At 41.1% G+C, this 23,310-nt stretch overlaps 1 protein-coding gene across 3 annotated transcripts in view; it reads left to right on the forward strand.

Moving 5' to 3' along the window:
* The first annotated feature begins 17,491 nt into the window (after positions 1 to 17,491).
* The window catches only part of nek1 (NIMA-related kinase 1), a 40,688-nt gene continuing 34,869 nt past the window's right edge, over positions 17,492 to 23,310 (forward strand). For all 3 annotated transcript variants that reach the window (XM_084307902.1, XM_084307903.1, XM_084307904.1), the window contains exons 1-10: positions 17,492 to 17,584; positions 18,251 to 18,399; positions 18,540 to 18,636; positions 19,286 to 19,383; positions 19,695 to 19,778; positions 19,873 to 19,940; positions 20,071 to 20,157; positions 20,890 to 20,944; positions 21,757 to 21,957; positions 22,472 to 22,544. In XM_084307902.1, the coding sequence (XP_084164028.1) occupies positions 18,283 to 18,399; positions 18,540 to 18,636; positions 19,286 to 19,383; positions 19,695 to 19,778; positions 19,873 to 19,940; positions 20,071 to 20,157; positions 20,890 to 20,944; positions 21,757 to 21,957; positions 22,472 to 22,544 (880 nt within the window). In that variant the 5' untranslated portion in view covers positions 17,492 to 17,584; positions 18,251 to 18,282. The remainder of the gene's footprint in view (positions 17,585 to 18,250; positions 18,400 to 18,539; positions 18,637 to 19,285; positions 19,384 to 19,694; positions 19,779 to 19,872; positions 19,941 to 20,070; positions 20,158 to 20,889; positions 20,945 to 21,756; positions 21,958 to 22,471; positions 22,545 to 23,310) is intronic.

Here is a 23,310-nt window from a genome sequence, read left to right on the forward strand (position 1 = left end):
TGTTGTTTGAGTGAGTGAGTGTGTGCGTGTGGGTGTGTGTGCTGTGTGCATTTGATGGTTGTTGCATAGTGATTATTGTTCGTTTAGCAGCCTGATGGCCTGGTAGATGGGAGGCCGAAGGTCTCTAGAGGCTTCCGTTAATGAAATGATTGATCTGGTTAAACAGACTATATGTTATTGTAATATGAACTACATAATATACTATAATAACACATTTCCGTTTGTTGGCAACGGTTGTTGGGTCATATCTTTATGAAATTAATGTGTTGATAAGATAAAAACTACCTACGTTTGTGAAAAGGGGCGTTGCTGCGGAACCAATCAAAACGCGTTACAACGTCAGGTGACTTGATTTCTCCCAATGACATTCTTCAAGCCCTGGAACCAGGAAGTAAATATTGCTACTCGTCTGTTCACAATACTGGATAGCTCTGCATTCGGTAAGCTCTCAATTCATTACTATTACTATTGAAATGCATTTTTACTTAACTTTACAGCATTATTCAAACGTTATAGGAAGTTATGAGTCATCAGCAGTTTATATGTTGTCCGTTTTGACGTCCGATTACACATTGGAAAATATTGTAGCCAGCTCACAAAGACTAACGTTAGCATTTTAACTTTCTCAGATAGCAATCTAACATTACGATAGTGTAAATCAAACAACTCTAACTGTTACAAAGGATCAGATTAAACCGAATATATATATTTATTTATTGATATATATTGCATAGTATTTGTATATTGTTTGATATCCCTTGTATATTCCTTGTACATATACACGGAATATCCCTTTAGTCCAGCCCATAATAGTTCATTCTCCTATTGGACAGCGGTCCACCGGCGCCAGGGACCGGCCCCCGGAGCCAAGTTCAAAGTCACCGACACGACATGTCTGTACTTGCCCCGGCCCTGCCCAGGGATACGGCGACAGAAATGAGAGTGGCACTATTTGTGCACCGTGCGTATAAATACGGCGCAGGTGAATGTAGAAGCCCCTTAGCCCTTTACCTCCGTACCCTTCGTTCTTTTAGTATGTTACCCACTAAGTGAAGCCTCACCCACGATACAACGTGCGGTGAAGTATGGCCTGTTTGGCCCCAGAATAGAGCATCGAGACCGCGTGCGAATTAATAACTGAATTGTCAGAGTTTGGCGCTATACCGTCGAGTGCGACATATTTCTATTGAGTCTTTAATAGTCTATTTGTGTATAGTGTATCGTGCGGTTAGAATTCTATAGTGACCAGTATATCCAACGCTTTCTCGTATTAGCTAGAGTTCTTATCCAGGCTGGACCGACCGCATGGCGCTTTCACCCGAGGAGACCTAGGAGAGAACCGTATGGACATGTACACTGGATTAATCTACCCGACGACTACATAGCCCTTTGCGGCTGGAATATATTTGCTTTGGTCCTATGATTTATGGAGCGGATAATCGCCGACGCCTGCACGTGTTGGATTTACCCCGAGAGGAGTCAAGTCGAGTCGGCGCTCAGAGAGCCTGAGGCCGCCTAGCTTTCTTCACTGTAGAGCTACAGTCTACAAGAGAACCAAGCTGTATTCGTCTGTGGATCAAGAGACTACTGCACCGGCTTCTGTACCTGAAGTCTCCCTAGTCATCGTTGACCAGACGTCCTACTACCGACAGATCTTCTACCCCCGTGCTGGCTTACAACCAGTGGGAACCCCTTCCAGTATCTCCCGCTATTACTAGTGTACCATAGATATAATTCCCTAAGATTCAGGTTGTATAATTACCTCCTGCGTAACCAGAGAATGGACATTCGTTATTGATTTGCCTACGCATACTCCTTTGCCTTACAAGTGCATTCAAAGAATAATGTAAAGTATCCTATGTACCTTTTGCTCCATTAAATACTTGATTAATACCTTTGACTGGAACCGATTTCATTGTGGGAAGTGTTCATCATATTCATATATTGTGTACTGTATGGCCAGTAATTAAAGTACATAAAGCGGTAGTGGTTTAATGATACCATACTTATCAATACAGTCAGGGAATTGTACCCCTCAGTTACACTAACCCAATACTAATAATAGTAACTTGTTTCACATTCTTGCTGTGTGTTACACTATGGTAATAGCGGTCTTTGTTGTTGCCTGTGACGTTAAAAATTTGACGTTGTCACAACCGTTACATGTACAAAATATACTGTCTCATAAATATACTCTTCCAATATATAAAAAGTGTCGGTGTTGCTACCGGCTTGGCCGGTCGTTCATACTAACACAATTGGCAGTGTTAGGGGTGGGAAAGCCGGTGGGTGGGGATTGGACGTTGTGGACAGCGACTCCTACAGGTTGGTTGGTGCGCCTGTACAGCAGAATCAGGAAGCATCGGGGGCAGCGTGAGCCTCCCACGCGTTACTCCTCGCCACTGAGAGATTGCGCTGTTCAGGTGAAAAGATGCGACAGCTGCCTCCTCGTGTACTGGAGGGGACACGTGATGCAAGGCTTGGTCCTCACTGCAGCCGACCAGTGGGAGGCATAGTCTAGCAACGTTCGAGACAGGGGAGGGGAGAATTGAAGGGAGAATTGGCGAGGCGAAATTGGGATGGGAGAAAAATAGAAAAATAAGGAGAAAAAGTGGACACAAAAAAAAATAAAAAGTAATGTTTTAGATGCTGTTGTCACTATGAATTACAAATGGGGGGCCCTGATGTAAACAAGACAAACGTCTTTCTCTGGTCTGCATCCCCTTAACAATTGTGTGTATTGAGCTGTACTGTACCCATTCTGCAATCTGTTAATAACGTTTTCAATCAATCAATCAATCAACATTTATAACACAATAACAAGTGTGAAAATAACATGTTATTTATTTTAACAGTAACATGTATTACAAAAACATATTCCCTGTTGTCCCAAATTACTGCTCCTTAATGATGATGATTCTTTAGCTTGGCAGGAAGTACTGCTGAGAAAAAAAATTGGCACTTTGATGGCAAGCTCCACATTCTCTGCCCTTTAATCACTGGAAACAGTTATTAGCTGATGTTGTAACAATGGAGCTTTCTACAGCTAGATTAAATGGTGCAAACTATCAAACAATAGATAGCTGGAACCAACAATGTGCATTGTATGCCTGTACCTGTGCCTTCCAAAAAAGAAATAAAATATATGAAAAAAAGAAGATAGTGTTCTGACAGTCCAAACACAGACACATGTCTGTACATGGTAGGTTGTTTGATTTGCATGTGCATCGCCCCTTCATGCATTGTGTTTTTTTTGCAGGAGCAGTATACAAGTTCCAGGATTGCGACTGGGGCTGGACTCTGGAGGAAGTGACATCCAGTCAATCTCGAAGAAATCTCTGGACTGCTGATCACCACATGGGAACTGTATTGAGAGGCATGAGCACAGTGAAGCAATAGTCGGGTGTCTGCTTCCTCCTGTATTGAGAACAGTGTTTGTAGTGGTAACACCTCCACCCCTGTGCCATCAGGGACTTCAACTGTGGCGGGTGGATTTACTGATCCCTCGAGAAAGTGCATTAACTTGGCTTTATCAGTTTTCACCATAGAGCCATCCATGTTCGCTATGGCTGCAGGGAAGGGTCCCAGACTGTAGACTAACATTTCCCCGATGTCAATCTTCCTGACTGTTCCCACCACTATAAGCCTGGCGAAGAGGTCTCGGTCTGCTTTAAGGGCCATCTCCTTGCCTCTCACCTTGGTAACACTTGATGTTGTTGTGTCCTTGAAGGTTTTGAGTTTCATCTTTTTTACAGGAGCATGGAAGTCCACCTCATCTGTTAGGAGACGTTGTTTAAAGAAATCGCCAAATGCCTTCTCACTGTACTAGTTACACATTACACACATACAAATGACAATAACACTATGTAACAACCATCAAATGCACTCACAGCACACACATCCACACGCACACACTCACTTTAAACAAACAACTCACTGCAGCACCCACTTTAGAACACCTAAACACACTTTATATTTATTGGCAAAGAATATGCACTACAACCCATACCTCATTACACCTTACTGTAAATTGTACCTCATCCCATTTCTGCATTGTACTGTATAGTATATTGTATTGTAACTCAGTTACTTTTCTACTCTGCATTGTACATTGTATGTATATATTGAACACTTGTCTACGTACTTGACTTCTATTTTTATCTAGCACAATCTCTGGAGTAAAACAGAAAGAAGCATTTTATATAAAAGTATTCTGTACTTCTGTATGACAACTAATAAAGAAACTTGAACATCAAAAAATCAACATTCTGTTCTCTATGCCAGGCTAGATCTGACCTTGACTCATGTTACAGGATTAATACACACTTTATACACAAATTGCATATAGCATTCTCTTTGGTAGCATTCATTCTGTGTTTATTGTGTCATACTGGGGAATAATATTAATATTATTATGTCCTATTGGGGACATCATTTTAAATTCTGAGCAATTCAATCGTTTTTTTTTATAGACGTCTGACATTGATTGAAAACGGTTAACAGATTGCAGAATGGGTACAATACAGTACAGCTCAATACACACAATTGTTAAGGGGATGCAGACGAGAGAGACCAACAAAGTGAGGTATGTAATACATTTCGAATCAAATTGTGGTCGGTTAGATCTAACGTTAATATCACGTTATCCATCTAATGGATAGCAAGCTCACCTGACGTCGGTATGGCTTGCGAAATCCAATCTTATAGTAAGAAACAAAACACAAGTTGAACATAGTTTTGAACGTTTTATTACAATAGTATTTAGGTCGGACCGTCGGATAGATAGCGTTAATATCACGTTAACCATCTAAAGCTCATCTGTGACGTCGTTATGGTTAATACAGTGCGAAATACAATCTTATATAGTAACAAAACAATACACAAATTGAACATAGTTTTGAAAGTTTTATTACAATAGTATTTACTGTCTCATGTTGTGTATAATCAGCTAGCGTTCCAGTCAGATGCATTCTCCGTTGTTCATGTTGACAATTTTGGGGTCCCGAAATCCCGTTTCTGTATCCTGATTGGTTTATCAGCTAGAGGTGTCCAAAGATATGCATGAGAAAACATTTAATTTAAATGTAAGATTACGAACACCGATGACCAACAGACGGCTGGCCAACAAACGTATTTTGACTCAACATAATAACTAGATATTACACACAAAGAATTGTGTAGTCTGAATGGATCAATCAAGTCACTTTAGACTGACTCGGCCTCCCATCTATGGGGATAGAAGCTTCTTCTGAGTCTTTCTGTGCTCGCCTTAAGACTCCGGTATCGCTTGCCTGACCGCAGCAGTTCAAAGAGGCAGTTGTTCGGGTGGCTCGAGTCCTTAATAATTCTCTTAGCCTTCCCCTTGCACCGCTTGTTGTAAATGTTCTGGAGGGTGGGAAGCCCCCCTCCAATTGTGCGTTCGGCTGAACGTGTCACTCTTTGTAGTCTGCTACGGTCTTGTGCAGTGCTATTCCCAAACCAGGAGGTGATGTTGCCGGTCAGGATGCTCTCTATACTAAGCTCCAGTTAACCTAATTTATACCCTAACGAATCATTAAAAAAATTTACCGTTAACTGGAATATGTTGTTTCTTTACACATATGTTGGATTATGTACAAATCTAATCATGACATTTAAGACATGCATGACATGATACAGATATCTCTGACTCTGAGCACCTGAAGACTGTGCTATTAAACCAGGAAGTGCAGCACTAAGTCAGCAGAGTAGAGCCTCCACTACTGCAGTGCAACACACAACTAACACAAGACTAGAGTGAACAAAAATGCTCATGGACCCGCGGTCTGTCATTGAATGCTCGCATGTGTTGTTCGTTGGATTCGTTTTGGATTATTTTGCCACCAAAACAACTATCAAAACGTACCACGGTCTCACGTTGACTGGCTTGTGTTGTCTCGCTGTGTGCAGACACTGGATGAACCCGCCCACCTCTACCTTTGATTGGCTTACCATGGCATTTTACTCAACCTCAGCCAATCGCACGCTGAGGTTGGCTGAGAAGGACTAACCTCGTTCCCAGCTTTATAGAATGCCTCTCGGCGCAGAGATCTTTCTGATGAAGCCCGAGTCGCGCGATTGGTCATGACAAACCAATTACATAATCCAACATATGTGTAAAGAAACAACATATTTCAGTTAACGGTATATTTTTTTAATGATTCGTTACGGTACTACTCGGCTGACATAGTGCTGCACTTCCTGGTTTAATAGCACAGTCTTCAGGTGCTCAGAGTCAGAGATATATGTTCTATTAGTTCTCCATTGGCCCCCTACTTCAAAAATATAATCGTTAAAACTACATTCAGAATTTGGAATCAATTCAGACGCCACTTTGGGTTTAAAACTCTATCCCACTTGGCCCCGATAGCAGCTAACCCTTTATTTCACCCCTCATTGATGGATGGAGCATTCTCCTTATGGGCCTCACTCGGTATTAAAACACTAGGTGACCTATATATAGATAATGTTTTTGCCTCCTTTCAGCAATTATCAGAGAAATATTCAATCCATAGCCGACATTTCTTTCGGTATCTACAGATTCGTAGCTATGTCTGTAGCATTAACCCTATATTTCCCAACCTTCCAGAGGTAACACCCATCGACTCCTTTTTAACCCCGATGTCTTCCATCAAGGGCATGATATCGACTATGTACAATCTCATTCTCTCCTTATGTCCAACCACAATACACAATATTAAAAGTAAATGGGAGGAGGATTTAGAGGAGGAGATCTCGGATGACATTTGGGTTGACATTCTACGTCTTGTTCATTCTTCTTCTATTTGTGCAAGACACGGGCTGATACAATGCAAAATTGTTCATCGAGTACACCTGACGAAAGTCAGATTAGCCAAAATGTATGAAGATATCGATCCTATATGTGATAGATGTCATTCGGCCCCAGCCACATATACTCACATGTTTTGGACATGCCCCTCCTTGCACAGGTAATGGACAAATATTTTTGAAACCATCTCGGGAAGTATTGAGACAAATCTTGAACCAAATGTATTGACAGCGCTTTTTGGATACTCCCCACCTATGTTATCACTTTCAAAGCACAAAGCACACATTGTGGCATTTACCACTCTACTGGCCAGGCGGCTGATTCTGTTTAAATGGAAGTCCGCTGCTCCCCCCACTCACCTTCACTGGATTAGAGACATACTATACTTTATCAAACTTGAAAAGATAAGATGCACTCTGAGAGGTTCTTCATCTATGTTCAAGAAAACGTGGGGTTCATTCCTTGTACTTGTGGATGATGTACAGTTCCATACTATTCCAGAATAACAATTTGTATGCTGCTTGTTGGTATTCATCTGTGTGAACGTTAATTCAACGTGAGTTATTTGATATACCGGATATACATTGGAGAAGCATATTTGGGTACCTAAACATGTGCTATATCTTTGATATACTATGTATATACGTTTGAGACGACTGTCGAGCGACCAAGTCAGTGTTTGTTTGTATTATTATTTACTTTTGAACTCTGTTTTATTTTTTCTTGTTTTTTATTTTTTTTATTTTATTTTCTTCTGTTTAATGTTGTTATCTGTTCTATGTGGACAATGACAATACAACAATGTATATATACAGACATATACTTATAATGTCTATGTCCTCAAAAAAGTATAATAAACAAAAAAGTGAAGAAAAAAAAAAGAGTCAGAGATATATATATCTGTATGCAGGGGCGTGGGGGGGGGGGTAGTTTAGGATGATTCCAAGGGCCCAGCACTGGGGGGGGGGCCCAGATTTTTTTTTTTTTAGTAGACATCACTCAGGTGTATTTATTGATGCTCTCATTGATACTATGTTTGTTTCTGAAGTGTGTGTGTGTGTGTGTGTGTGTGTGTGAGATATATAGAGAGAGGGGGGGGCTTTGGTAGACTATTGCATTGGTCCATTCATTGAAGATGAACGCAATGCGACATACTTTACTAGGCTCACCCACCAACAGTGCAGGTGCTGAACTGCTGATCCGAATGTATAGGTAAAAACCATATTATGCGTTTTCATCAATAAATAAATGGCCCAACATTTTTTTGATTGTGCGCTCGCATTCACTGGGGGCCTACAGATACATTCTTTCATGGGGCCCACAATCTACAGCTACGCCCCTGTCTGTATGTCATGCATGGCAATAGAATAGAATAAGGCAATATAATTATCATAAAGTAGCAGCATGGGCGGCTAAGTGGCACAGTGGGCAAGGCGCTCGCCACTAACGCAGGAGATGCTGGGTTCGAGCCCAGCTCTCGGTGTTGCTACCGGCTTGGCCGGTCGTTCATACTAACACAATTGGCAGTGTTAGGGGTGGGAAAGCCGGTGGGTGGGGATTGGACGTTGTGGACAGCGACTCCTACAGGTTGGTTGGTGCGCCTGTACAGCAGAATCAGGAAGCATCGGGGGCAGCGTGAGCCTCCCACGCGTTACTCCTCGCCACTGAGAGATTGCGCTGTTCAGGTGAAAAGATGCGACAGCTGCCTCCTCGTGTACTGGAGGGGACACGTGATGCAAGGCTTGGTCCTCACTGCAGCCGACCAGTGGGAGGCATAGTCTAGCAACGTTCGAGACAGGGGAGGGGAGAATTGAAGGGAGAATTGGCGAGGCGAAATTGGGATGGGAGAAAAATAGAAAAATAAGGAGAAAAAGTGGATACAAAAAAAAAGTAGCAGCATAAGAATAAAGTTAAAGCTGCATTAAAAATATAATACTATTCCCCAACGACGGAAATTAGAGAACAGTACGGGATAAGATGGGACATGGACAAGATTAAATACTTAGGGGTGAACATCACGAGAGGGGTGGAGAAACTGTTTGAGGCGAATTATACACAGATAAATCAGAACATCAAGAGAGACTTAGAGAGATGGACAGTAATGCCCTTGGACTTCAATTCAAGAATAGAGGTCATTAAAATGAACATACTATCAAGGTTACTGTACCTATTCCAGTCACTACCGATACAAATACCACAGAATCAATTCAGGGAGTGGGACAGACTGATATCGAGGTTCATATGGGCGGGGAGAAGACCACGGGTCAGATATAAAACACTACAACTACCAAAGGAAGAGGGAGGGATGGCAGTACCCAGCCTACAAGATTATTACTATGCAGCACAACTGAGAGCAGTGACGTGCTGGTGTAACAACAGATATGAGGCAAGATGGAAAGACATTGAAAAAGAAGGGGAGGGATACAAGGTACAAGCTCTGGTGGGAGATAGGGAACTATTTAAAGAGAAAGAGGAACTATTAGATCCAATCACCAAATGCACCTTGAACATATGGAACAGAGTAGTAAAAACACACAAATTGGAGAAGCAAGTCAAGTCAAGTCAAGAGTTTTAATTGTCACGGCATACAGGTATACAATGAAATGCGGGTGGTCTTGCCCGCAACGATGTGCAATACAGTGGTACATATAATAGAATCAAAATGAAAAAACAACATTGTGCAGTAAACAGGTAACAGGTAACATGGAGTGACATCTCGGTATCTGTACATAGTTATTTACAGAGCATATGGGACATGCTAGTTAGCTTTGGTAGTGCAATACACTGTTCCTGTTATTCTAATTTAAAGTGTCCTTTCCTTTGGCCATAAGTGTGCGTGTGTGCGACATGAGTGTGTGCCCGCTCATGTTAAAGTGTTAAGTGGCTGCTCGTGTGTGAGCGTGCACAGTGTGCGTGTCGTGTGTGTGTTCATGTGTGCTTGTGTGTGGATAGTTCAATGTTCTGAGCACTCAATGTTCATTGTTCATGGCTCTGATGGCCTGGGGGAAGAAGCTGAGCCTAAGCCGCTCTGTCCTAGTAGCTGGGGTTCGCAGGCGTCTGCCTGACCTCAGCAGCTGAAACAGGCTGTTATTGGGGTGGTGAGGGTCTTTCATTATCCTGCAGGCTCTGGATTTGCACCTCTTGTTGTATAGAACCTGCAGGGGGGGTAGTGCAATACCCGTGGTACGCTCGGCTGAGCGCACCACTCTCTGTAGGGCCTTCTTGTCCTGTGCCGTGCTGTTTCCATACCAGGCAGTGATGTTTCCGGTCAGGATGCTCTCTACAGCTCCTGAGTAGAAGGACTGGAGTATCTTCCCCGATACTCTGAACTTCCTTAACTGTCTCAGGTGGTAGAGGCGCTGTTTCGCCTTCTTTACTACTGTGTCTATGTGTGTTGACCATGTCAGGTCCTCTGAGATGTGGACCCCCAGGTACTTAAAGCTGCTCACCCTGTCCACGGTAGCCCCGTTAATCATCAGTGGTGTGTGCGTCTCCTGCTGTCCTCTCCTATAATCCATAAGCAGTCAGGGGTCCTGAGATGGGTAGCACATGACAAGAGATTCAAACCAGGGAGGTTAGACCATGGATTCAGAAGGTGGGAGAGGGGGGGGGGGGGGGGGGGGCAACAGCGATATGCAAAATGATAGAGAAGGGGGAAATGCAAACACTACAAAAATTAAAGGAGAAATTTGGACTAGAAAACAAGGACCACTTCAGATATCTACAGATTAGAGACTACTATAATAGAGAAATAAGAGGGGACAAGGAAGAAGAACAGAATGGAATAATTAGGATGATAGTAAGGGCATACGAAGGAGGGAAAGGAAGGGTAATATCAGCACTGTACCGGGCTATAATGACCAGCAAGGGACACACGACCAATTATATAAGGGAGAAATGGGAGAGAGAACTAGAGATAGGAATAACAGGGAAGGAATGGGGGAACATATGCGAGGTACAACATTCAACAACAGGATCGAGAATATGGAAAGAATTTGGATGGAAAAACATAATCAGATTCTTTATAACCCCAGAGCTGAAGGGAAAATATGCACCAACACAAAGAGCATGCTGGAGGATGTGTGGGAAGGAGGGGGCAAATCACACGCACATATTCTGGGGATGTCAGAAGCTGAAGGGGTATTGGGAGGAGATAGGGGAAGCAATGATCAGAATATTAGGATACGGGCTACCACAAACAGGACTGGTGCTTTACTTAGGGGACCTGACACACGAGGGAATACAAGGGGGGGACAAATATTTAATAAAGATAATGTTGATAGCGGCCAGAAAAGCAATAACGAGACTGTGGTACAAGGAAGACCCACCGACAATAGCACAATGGGTAGGGATAGTGGAAGAAATACAGGATATGGAGAGGATAACACACATGCTGAGGTTACAGGAAGAGAAATTTGGGGAAAGATGGGGAAAGTGGGAGGATTATAAAGGGAACGAGAACGACATCACAGAAGAAGAACCAAATGCAACACAAGAGGGCGAAGGGTAAAGGAGGAAAGATGTTCAAGGAGGGTCTCTGAACCCATGTCACACACCTGTGCTTTAGTTAGTATTTAAATTTTTTTTGGGATATTACAATTGCTGAATGTTTTTTATACTTTATTATTTATGTCTGTTTAACGGTGTGATATTAATACTCAGGGATGATGTGGTTTGTGTATGGGTGAATCAAAAGGCAAAGTGAAAGTTAATAAACAAGAGAAAAAAAAAGAAAGGACGAAGGATAAGGGAAGAAAGAAGCTCAAGGAGGGTCTCTGGACCCAGATCACACATACAAGCCTTAGTCAGTATTTATCATCTTTGAGTAGGAATTACTTGTTTATGCCTGTTTAAGGGAGATACACAATCAGCCTTTGTATCAAGTACCTAGAAAACAACTGTAGGGGAACCAGACAACTAACCATGATACCCATGTAAATATTTATGTGCACTGTTTTTTCCTTTTGTTTTTATTGTGATGTTAGTTTTTTCTTTTTTATTGTAAGTGCTGTCTGTCTAAAACTGTTAATAAAAATTTAAGTTTAAAAAAAAAATATATATATATATATAATACTATTACTGTCAAGTCAGGCAGACTCAGGAACAGCTTCTTCCCCTCAGCTGTCATCTCTCTGAACTCTGTACCATGATGACAGCGCCACCCCCATCCCATAAATAAACTCTGAACTCTATTGCCTATACTCTAGGCTCTGTTGCCGATACTGTATGAACTCTGAACTCTGTTGCCTGTACTCAATTTATACCTGCCTACTGCCTTCACTGTCTACAACTGCCTTACACTGTAATCTACCTAATAACTACCTACCTCAAACAATAGTCTACCCATATAACTCTGTATGGTAGCATGTACAATAATGCTGTATATACCGTATATACAGTATATATTTATATTGACATCATTATATATATTATTCCACATTTCTGTCTGTATATACCTGCATATAATCTTTTTTACATACCTGTAGATACTATATCTATATCTGTCCTTACCTACTCTTACTAGTTATACCACTGGACAGTATACTTGACTACCATAGGGTCTTTATATCTGCATCACTGTACATAATAATAGTATAACACTGTTCAGTACATACATCAGATTAGCAGTATTACTCAATAGTAGTCATTTATATATACTCCAGTTTAATCACCTGTATCACTTTACTGTTACATTTGCACTCTGGTTAGATGCCAAACTTATTTTCATTGTACTGTACTTGTGCTGTATAATGACAAGAAATGTAAATCTATTCTAATCTAATTATTGTTTAAAATATAATACAAAAATATAGTACAGTGATAATAGTGGTGTGGATATAGTGTGTGTAAGTGCAGTGTGCAGTGTGAAGTGCAGTATGTGCATGTGTGATTGTGTGCACATAGTTCTCTGTGTGTGTGTGTGTGTGTGTGTGTGTGTGTGTGTGTGTGTGTGTGTGTGTGTGTGTGTGTGTGTGTGTGCATGCGTGCGTGTGTGTGTGTGTGTGTGTGAGTAGTGGGCAGCAGGTAGTAGGCTGTTAGTGTTATTTGTTCATGTTCATGTTATTTGTTCACATACAGAGGTGAAATTATGTATTTGCATATTAGGCTACAGAATGAGAACATATATTGGACTTCAAAATGTAAAAAAATGCAATTATCTGCCCTACACACATATTATAATGGCTGTTTTTTTATATAGCGCTTTTATCCAAAGCGCTTTACAATTTGTTACTCACATTTTACCCATTCACTCACTCATTCACACACCGACGGTGGAGGCAACCATGCAAGGTGCCAATCTGCTCATCGGGAGCAATTAGGGGTTAAGTGTCTTGCTCAAGGACACACCCACACGCTGCCCGGGAGAAATGGGAATCGAACCGGGAACCTCCGGATTGCCAGACGACTGCTCTACCTCCTGAGCCACTGTCGCCCCTATAATGAAAGTATAGATATAAAATGCAAACATATCAAAACAAATGTCACTCTCCTCTTTGCTGGGAAACAAAGAATGTGCATTGTGCTGTTCCAATGATCTTGGATAGTTTAAGGCAGCGGTTCTCAACAGGGGTGCCTAGGCACACTAGGGTGCCTCAGAGAGCTGCCAGGGGTGCCTTGAGATTTATATGATTAAAGAAAATGATCACTAAAGTGCTATCTGTTGCAGCTGCACTGTTTTCCATGAAAATACCACATTTGGATAAGTTTGACCATTTCTCAAAAACTGAAAATCATAATTCTTTTTAATATGTTTTGGTAGCTTTTTCATTTGTTTATTGGACAAGTCCGGCAGAGAGGAAGGATGGGAGAGAGATATGGGGGAAGACATTCGGCAAAGGTCGCCGGGTCCGGAAGTCGAACCCGGGACGGCCGTGCACCACCCTGGCACCCTGAAAATCATTATTTAATAAAACACAGAAAAGGATCACCAAGTTACTCTGGATAAAGAACCCCTTTACAGACAACATTGAGACAAAGCTTCCTGACACATCTCAATCCAAACTCTTGGAAGAACTCATTGAAATCTCATCTGATACCACCTGGAGAGCTGGTTTCAGTGAAGTGCCTCTGGAAACATGGTGGTCTGAGTGTGGAGCTGAGTACCAAGTATCTCATGATGCAGCAGTTAAGGTGTTGATACCATTCAGCACCACATATCTGTGTGAAGCTGGCTTTTCATCCATGACAGCTCTGAAAACAAAATATAGGGCCAAGTTGAGCCTCGAGGATGACATGCGTGTTGCCTTGTCAAAGATCTCCCCATGTATTGACCGTATTATTAGCCAGCAGCAGCAGCAGACCTCGCATTGAGCTAGAAATGTCCACTGAGTGAACAAGTGCTTATCTTCTGTATTTATTTATATTTCTTGAGAAATGGTAACTTTGTGATCCTTTTCTGTATTTAAAAGAAATACATGATTTTCTGTTTTTGAGAAATGGTCACACTTATCCAAATATTTTATTGGACACAGGGGTGCCTTGGCAGCAGAAAGGTTGAGAACCCCTGGTTTAAGGAACACGCCAACATTATAGGAAATGCGCTTACCCTCTTCTCCAGAGTCAGCCAAGAAGATAGATACCAATTTCCTCTCTGTGTGTTCAGTAGAAAACATACTGCATGTGCAAAATAATAATATCAATAATAATAATATAATATCAATGTCCCAATGTCCTCAATAATAATAATATAACATCAATGTCCCAAGTGCAATAGTGCGAGTGCAAATAAATAGTAAATAGTACAGTGACAGTCCAGTTGAGTTGGCTTGCAATGGATGGAATAGTGTATAGTGTATAGTGCAGCAATGCAAGTCCGGTTCACAGTTATTGTTGTAATGTAGAAGTTGGAGTTATGTCACCGGGGGTTGGGGATGGGAGGTGCGAGGGGGGTGCGGGCGGCAAGTTGATGATCGTTGAGCAGCCTGACAGCCTGTGGATAGAGACTGTTGGTCAGTCTGGTAGTACCGGACTGAATGGATCTGTACCTTCGACCAGAGGGCAGCAGTTGAAAAAGATGGTGTGCTGGGTGGTACTGGTCCTGTAGGAAGTTATTCACCCGACGTACAGTAGGCAGCGGGAGGTGAAGACTGTGGAGATATCTGGGAGGCTAGCTCCAGTGATCCTCCTTGCAGCCTTGACCACTCTGTGGAGGGCCTCCTTCTCTGCCCTGGTGCAGCTAGAGAACCACACCAGTAGTCCGTAGGTGAGCACACTCTTTCTTAGCAAAATAAATAAATAACATAGACAGCTGTCTCCCTAAGCTGCAAATCAGAGCATCAAGACTTGAATTTCTCACAAAGTTATAGTTTAAACTTTTAGTTTATAGTTTATAGTGTGTATAGATAGTATATACGTTGTGTACTATGTTTACAAATCTACTACGGTTTTGGAGGCAGAATTTTCTGAATGTACATTTAAAAAAGCTGTGACAATAAAATAATCTGAATCTGAGACACTTTTTGAAGTTGACCCATTGACAGTGAATTATTGGCTGAATTTAAATGTAGGGCTTTACAGCTAAGAAGAATGTACCCATACCCCAGTAAAATCACCATGGCTACAGTCATAGTGTCCTGTACTTGTTCCCCTATTCACCGTCTATGGAGCAGCAGTTCCAGGATTACCTTTAAAAAAATATATATATAAAATTACAACTACTTTCATAACTACTTGTATAACTAGGATTTGCAGAATGGATTGCTTCCAGGAAAATCAATACTTTTATTCTGTACCTTTCTAAAAGCTCAGTGGATGTATTATTTAAAAATAAATAAATAAATAAAAGTAAAAGATTACTCTATACACACAAATGTTATCTATCTATCTAATTTGAAAGTTTTGTACCTCATTTCTGCATTGTACCTCACTGTTACTCACTTTACTTTGTATTGTATATTGTATATATGTATATTGAATATTCCTCTTTACTTACCCTTTTTTTTTTTTTTTTTTTTATACTTACTCTTAGGCCTACTTACTTTTTTACTTACTTTTTTTTACTGTATGAAGCACACTCGTAGGGGCTCATACAGAAACAAGCATTTCATCGTAAAATATCTGTATTTTATTGTGATAAATAATAAAGAAACTTGAACTTGAAACTATAGTACCTTTAACTGAAACATTAATGGTCAGGGAGAGGTAGCCGAAAGGAGATGTACTACTGCAGCTCTGAAGGGGGGAGTGTGGAAGCAGGCAGAAGTAGGTATCAGAAACAGTTGGGCCCCTGGTTGGAATTTACCCCCAAGATGGTACACCATCTAAATGTAGCAGGGGACAAAACGGTGGATAATGGTTTGTTGTTAGTTTATGACTATTCACTATGAATTGAAAATGGGGGACCCTGATGTAAACAAGACAAATGTCCTAATGTACAGTCCCCTCCCCATCATATGTATATCTGTCAGGATCTAGGGGTAACAGTACTGTATATTTGAATACCGTTTATGTCACAAATGTATCAGTACTAAATACCTATATGTCCCTATGCCATAAATGTCATGTATGTTGTGTATGTCATAAATGTCTATATGAATTGAAAATGGGGGACCCTGATGGAAACAAGACAAACGTCTTTCTCATGTCTGATTGATTGATTGATTGATTGATTGAAAAGTTTATTAACAGATTGTAGAATGGGTACAGTACAGTACAGCTCAATACATACAATTGTTAAGGGGATGCAGACCAGAGAAAGACTTTCGTCTTGTTTACATCAGGGTCCCCCATTTTCAATTCATCATAACATATATGACATACATGACATACAGATAGACAGTACTGCTACATCTATACATTTATGACATATCAGATTTGCAAATACAGTACTGTTTGTGATACAAAAGTGTCCAGAAAAGGAGTGTATATACATTTGGCATAGAAACTGTACATTGGAGGAGGTTGGTTGGGTGGGGTGGGGTTGGGTGGGTTGGGTGAGGGCTGTACATTGGAGGTGGGGGGGGGGGGGGGGTTGGGAAGGGGACACACACTGCATCCCCTTAACAATTGTATGTATTGAGCCGTACTGTATTGTACCCATTCTGCAATCTGTTAAATAAAGTTTTCATTCATTCATTCATTTCTCTGGGCTGCATCCCCTTAACAATTGTGTGTATTGAGCCGGCCCGTACTGTATTGTACCCATTCTGCAATCTGTTAAATAAGGTTTTCATTCATTCATTCATTCATTCATTCATCATGACCTTAGATCCGCTGTTTTTCTAGCCTCCGACCGAGATCCGGAAGGAAGAACAGAATATTGTCCCGTCCATCTACAGTAGCCTACTATCGAAGAGCCCTTGAGCAAGGCACTGGCATCGCTCCGGTTCAGTGGCTAACCAGCACGACTACTACCCTAATAATGCAAATGCTTAATTTCACCTCTTCGTGTGCAATCACATTTTCCCAGCAACTGAGCAACTATCCATCGCCCAAGCCTCGCTTTGTGGGCAGTGACAGTCTAGCACCGGACAGGCCTGTCTGTCTGGAACACGCTGAAGTGTTGCGGCTCGATCGAGTGGTGCTTGTTGCTAAGAAAGATGTCCACAGCAACAAACCAGAGGGTGGGAAACTAGTCTTGGGATTCCAGTTTAAGGATGATAGACAACTCTATTAGCCTATAAGCAAGCGACAAAAGTATCACCGACCAATGAAACGAAAGCAAGGGGCCGCTCTAGTTAGATAGAGAGCGCCAGTCCACCAGATGCATCGAAAAGCAGTTGCAAGGAGCAAAACCATAACCAGACAGTAACGTTACACTGGACATCCTGTGTGATGGTAAGTGTTGCCGAATTAGATGTAACGTTAGACAGCTAGTTCACTTACTTTAGACACAGCTCTAGATGTTTTTATTTTAATTTTAAATTGCGTCCACTCATAGTGCCAGGCAGGGCGGTCTTGGTCACCCACGTATGCTCAGCTGCTAATGAGCTATAGCTGTCTAGTTGCTGTATTGTCTTGTCAAGCCGTCTAACGGTTAGACTCTTTGCCGTTTGACAACTCAAGTTCATAAAAAGAAAAAAGCCAACGTTCACGTGAAAAGAAACGGACTGGTTTCACCATCCTCGTGGCTTGGTGTTTTAAGACGTATCTAGCCTATATAGCCTTTATCAATCATGTGTTGTATGAATGAATGAATGAATGAAAACTTTATTTAACAGATTGCAGAATGGGTACAATACAGTACGGCTCAATACATACAATTGTTAAGGGGATGCAGACCTGAGAAAGACGTTTGTCTTGTTTCCATCAGGGTCCCCCATTTTCAATTCATATAGACATATATGTTCATATAGACATTGTGATGAGACTAGCGTTGTAATGGCTTTAAGGGCATAAGCATTTGAGAAGCATAATTAGCAGTCGGCAGGATCAGAGCTATTATAAATATCGGTATCCTATATGATATATTAGCTACCGTATGTTCTTTTGATTTCTTGGAAGACCCAGTATGCAGAGTCAGCCATTTCAGTAACATGGATAAGTATGAAAAGGTAAAGAAGATTGGAGAAGGGTCCTTTGGAAAAGCCATCCTTGTCAAATCCAACGAGGATGGACGCCAATACGTCATCAAGGAGATTGGCATATCTAGGGTGAGTTCACAAGAGTAAACAATTCATTGGATTTGAAGGGGTTATTCATATGAAGTTCATATTTCACTTCTGATGTGATCGCCTTTTCTCCCCGTTGCACTCTCCATTTCTCATACTCAACCCACCCCTCTCTTTCACAGATGTCCAGTAAGGAGAGACAGGAATCCAGAAAAGAGGTTGCTGTGCTTGCCAACATGAGCCACCCCAACATTGTCCAGTACAAAGAGTCTTTTGAAGGTAATCATCACAGCCCAATCGCTATCAGCACAGAAATGAACCAGACTAGAGTACCACATATTCATAGTATTGTGTTTTGCTCTACAATATGGGATTATGCCACAGCTCATTTGCCACAAGTGATATTTAATGATAATCTATTGCCCTTATTCAGCTTGTAAAGCAGTCGTGTCGCCTCGTTCAGAATGAGTTGTGCTGTTGGATCATCAATGCATTTGAAAACTGTAATTAATTCAAAACGGATTCAGCCTTGCTGTTTTGTATATTCATGAGAGTGATGCGGGTGCCGACGTGAAGTGTGCTTCGAGGGCGTGTCGCACGGGAGGGGGTCACAAACCCTAACCTACATGTTTTTAGGGGTTGTGTTGTGGCTGAAAAAGGCTGAGAACCACTGAGTATAGTATGATTATGGCAGCATTAGAATATAGTCCAGTGGTCCAGCGGAGGAAGCCCATTCATCAACATTATGAGGATGCCCTAATGGTGTTCTGTCTCTCTTGATTGAATCTAGCTACATCTGTTTTCTCTTCCAAGATAACTCGGTTAGTGGCTTTTGAGCGTGTGTATTCTGCTGCACAAATGGCACAACAACATGGAAACGGCTTCCTTGAGTACTGACCCTTTTTTGCTTTCTTGCTTTTTTGTCCAGAGGGTGGATGTCTGTATATTGTGATGGACTACTGTGAAGGTGGAGACCTGTTCAAGAAGATCAACTCTCAGAGAGGAGTGCTTTTCCCAGAAGAACAAGTGAGCCACTGATCCTTCCAGTACATCCAGATACGATGCAAAGATTAGATTAGATTCAACTTCATTGTCATTGTGCTGAGTCCGTGTTTACCCTGCTATGACACTTCAAAAATGGCCACTGTGAAATGGGTCCATCACATTTGCTTATAATATAGTATCTTATTCAACCCCTTTTTTATGCACTATTAGGACTTTTATTATGTTTCAGTACTAGGTTAATGGCTTGTTCAGCCACAAGGGCTATTAATGACCAAACATGGGGATCTAATTCTGTACAGAGTTGACTGTAACTCTCTTCTGACTTTTCATAGATCCTGGATTGGTTTGCCCAGATTTGCCTGGCGCTGAAGCATGTACATGACCGAAAGATCCTCCACAGGGACATCAAATCACAGGTACAGACGGATCCTGTTCCCTGAGTGATTAGAAAGGAGCTATGTGCCATTATGTATTGTGTCATACATTTATATTTTGTATTTGTCCATGTAGAACATATTTCTGACAAAACATGGGACCATTCAGCTTGGGGACTTTGGAATTGCGAGGGTTCTGAATAGGTATGTTTTATTAAAAGAAATAAGAAAATAAATGACATGTGAATATAGATCCAGATATTTATAGAACTGGAGCAAAGTTTCAGGTGTGGAATTTATGTTTGTTTGTTTGTTTTGCTTAAATTTCTTCTAGCACTGTAGAGCTGGCAAGAACATGCATAGGAACACCGTATTACCTGTCACCTGAGATTTGCGAAAGCAAACCATACAACAACAAAAGGTATTAATTAGCTGTTCTAGTGTGAATGCTTATGAGGAGGATTTCTATTCGCGTCATGTGTGTGGTGTAGAATTAGCTGTAAATATTGAAATTAAATTCTCTGCCTCATGTGTCAAACTCATGTTGGATCGTTAGTGTGGCTGTGGTGTATCACTGTGATGGTTGTTGGGGATGATGTAAAGGTATCACGTCTCTCTTTATTGAGTGAACTAGCTGGTGCACATGCAAAGCGGGAAGCCGGTATCGATTCCCCTCCTAACTGCTTGAATATGTATGTAATCTAATCCACCTTTAGTTACATGACTCTAATGAACTGGAGGGGGCCCAGCCTCGACACTAGCCGTCACTCTGCGGTGTTCTCTCCCAAGAGATGCAGTTGGTTTTTTGCTCTTATATCATGCTCAGGTTGGGATTCATTTCCAAGGAATCCCAACCTGAGCATGACATAAGAGCAAAATCGTTTTTCCATTCACAACGTTTACCAAAAAGGCCATTTTGCTCTCATGTCATGCTCAGGTTGGGATTACTTGTATGAATATGGTCAATGTTATGAATGGAAAACTATACCCCCCCCCCCCCCCCACACACACACACACATAAACGGTTAGGTTCCTAATATTGATTTAGTTATTACTGTATGAGTGTAAACCTACCCCCTGAACTCATCCCCTGCCTGTCCATGTGTATGCTTTCTCTCCCTTGCACCTGACCCCCCTTCCCTCCCTTCTGCAGCGATGTTTGGGCGCTGGGGTGTGTCCTCTATGAAATGTGCACTCTTAAGCATGCTGTAAGTATCCTCGTGAGTGGGTTACTAATGAATGTACTTTTGGGTTCAGTCGGCGCACCGTCAACCTCTTTTTCGCGATGTTAGCAGTGCTTTGTTTTTGAAGTGCTATGTGTGAAAGATCGTTTCTGATGTGTCAAATGGTTTTCCAGAGGTACAAAGATGAAGAAGGGGTTTGATAACTGGCAGTATGGACTGTATGTACATGTATATATATATATATATATATATATATATATATATAATGTATGTAGTTGTATATAAATTGGCTAGAGAAACTATACAGGGTAACTTACAGTTTTGGCAAATATTAATAAGGTATTATAAAAAAAAAAAAAAAAAAAAACTAAGTTAATTTTTTCAATATAAATCTGACAATAAAACGAGCAGTTAGTAAAGTATGAATGAGTAAAGTTAATATACTATGATCTGATGAGTAAAAAGGGGTGGGATTAAATAAGTGTATGCTTCTTCCCACTCCTTTTCAAATATGTAAATTACCAAAAAAAAAAAATATATATATATATATCTGTACTTGATGTTTGTTTGTTGTTGTTGCATATTTGAAATAAACTTCAATCAAATCAAAATCAAATCCCCATGTATAATGCATGCTAAAACCTATCCAGTGTGTATCAAGAGCATTTATCACGTAGACCTCCAGAGTTGTTGTATGCACAGTCTTATTTATCACATTAGACACCGCTGTTCTCCGTAATTCCTTTTTGATCATGTCTGATTGCCCTCAGTGATGCTGTCGTACGGTAGAGTATATGTTTACGGTGACGGGAGTATCTCCCAATGCTTGTATTTAGTTTGAAGCCGGCAACATGAAGAACCTGGTCCTGAAGATCATCCGCGGTTCCTACCCTCCGGTGTCGATAAACTACTCCCAGGACCTGCGCTCTCTACTGGGCCTGTTGTTCAAACGCAGCCCCCGTGAGAGGCCTTCAGTCAGTAGCATACTGAACAAACCCTTCCTCCTTCGCCGGATACAGAAGCTACTCTCACCACAGGTAGAACACGAGGGGTGATCTGTTTTAACTTATACAGTATATTATATATATATATATATATATTACAAAGTTAAGTGGATCATAATGTGCTATGTAACAACCCATCATCTACACTCATTACACACACATCCACATGCACACACTCACTTTTAAACAAACGCTCACCGTAACACTAACTTTAGACACTTTAACACTACATTATATTTATCTATTTATCAAAGAGATTTGCACTACATTCATACCTCATTTGCATTAGCACCTTACCTTAAAGTTTTGTACCTCATTGTCTGCATTGTACCTCACTGTTACTCATGTTTACTCACTGTACTTAGATTGTACTTTAGTATATTGTATATTCCTCTTTTACTAACTTTTTTTACTTACTTTTTTTACTGTATGAAGCACACTCAGGGGCTCATACAGAACCAAGCATTTCACTGTGTATATATTTTATTGTGATAAATAATAAACAAACTTGAAACTAAAGGAGAACTTCTTTCTCTCCATATTCCAGGTCATTGCTCAGGAATTCAGCCATACCTTCTTCCACAAGCAGCCTAAAGTGGGTGTGGCACAGGGGCCACCAGGTAACAAATCTCTTACTACATTCTCTTGTATATATTTAACTATGGTATAGACCCCCCCCCCCTTATTCTTATTCCATAACCTGACATTGTGTTCCTCTGTACATGCATGTATGTTAACCAGTTCCTTTTTAAATTAGCAGTATATAGTATAAGAGCAGGGGTTCTCAAACTTTTTTATACCATGACCCCATTTTATTTAGGATTTTCTTTGGCGACCCCACACTTAATGTATCGCATAATTTCAACGTGGAATTAAGGAATATCAAAATAAAAGCACACGTTGTTGAACTTGATCATGCATATTTATTAGAAAATGACATTACAGCACTATGTTATCAATACCTATTTATAAAACTAGGCATATTTAGCCAAAATGTTTTTTTTACTTGCCAATGCGCGACCCCACTGTCACCTACCTACGACCCCACTTTGGGTTGCGACCCGTAGTTTGAGAACCGCTGGTATAAGAGCATGAGAAACCAATCAATTACACTAAAACTAAAGTTTCCCCCCCAAAAATAGACATGACAAATACAAACCTTGCAAGCTGTTGTTTAGCATGACGTGACGGCTGGGCCTGTTGACACCACGTCTCGTTCTGTCCTCCACCATGTCACCGTTTCATGTGCTCAACTCACACTGACCATGTTGATGGAATACAGTATGTTGTTATCGTGGAAATCGGCCATTTTGAATTACCGACCGCCGGTGATTGTAGTCATTTTGAGTCATTTTGAGAAGAGGACATCCAGAACTTTCAATGAGC

Source organism: Notolepis coatsorum (genome assembly GCF_963971535.1).
Source record: "Notolepis coatsorum genome assembly, chromosome: 2".
Taxonomy (NCBI): Eukaryota; Metazoa; Chordata; class Actinopteri; order Aulopiformes; family Paralepididae; genus Notolepis; species Notolepis coatsorum.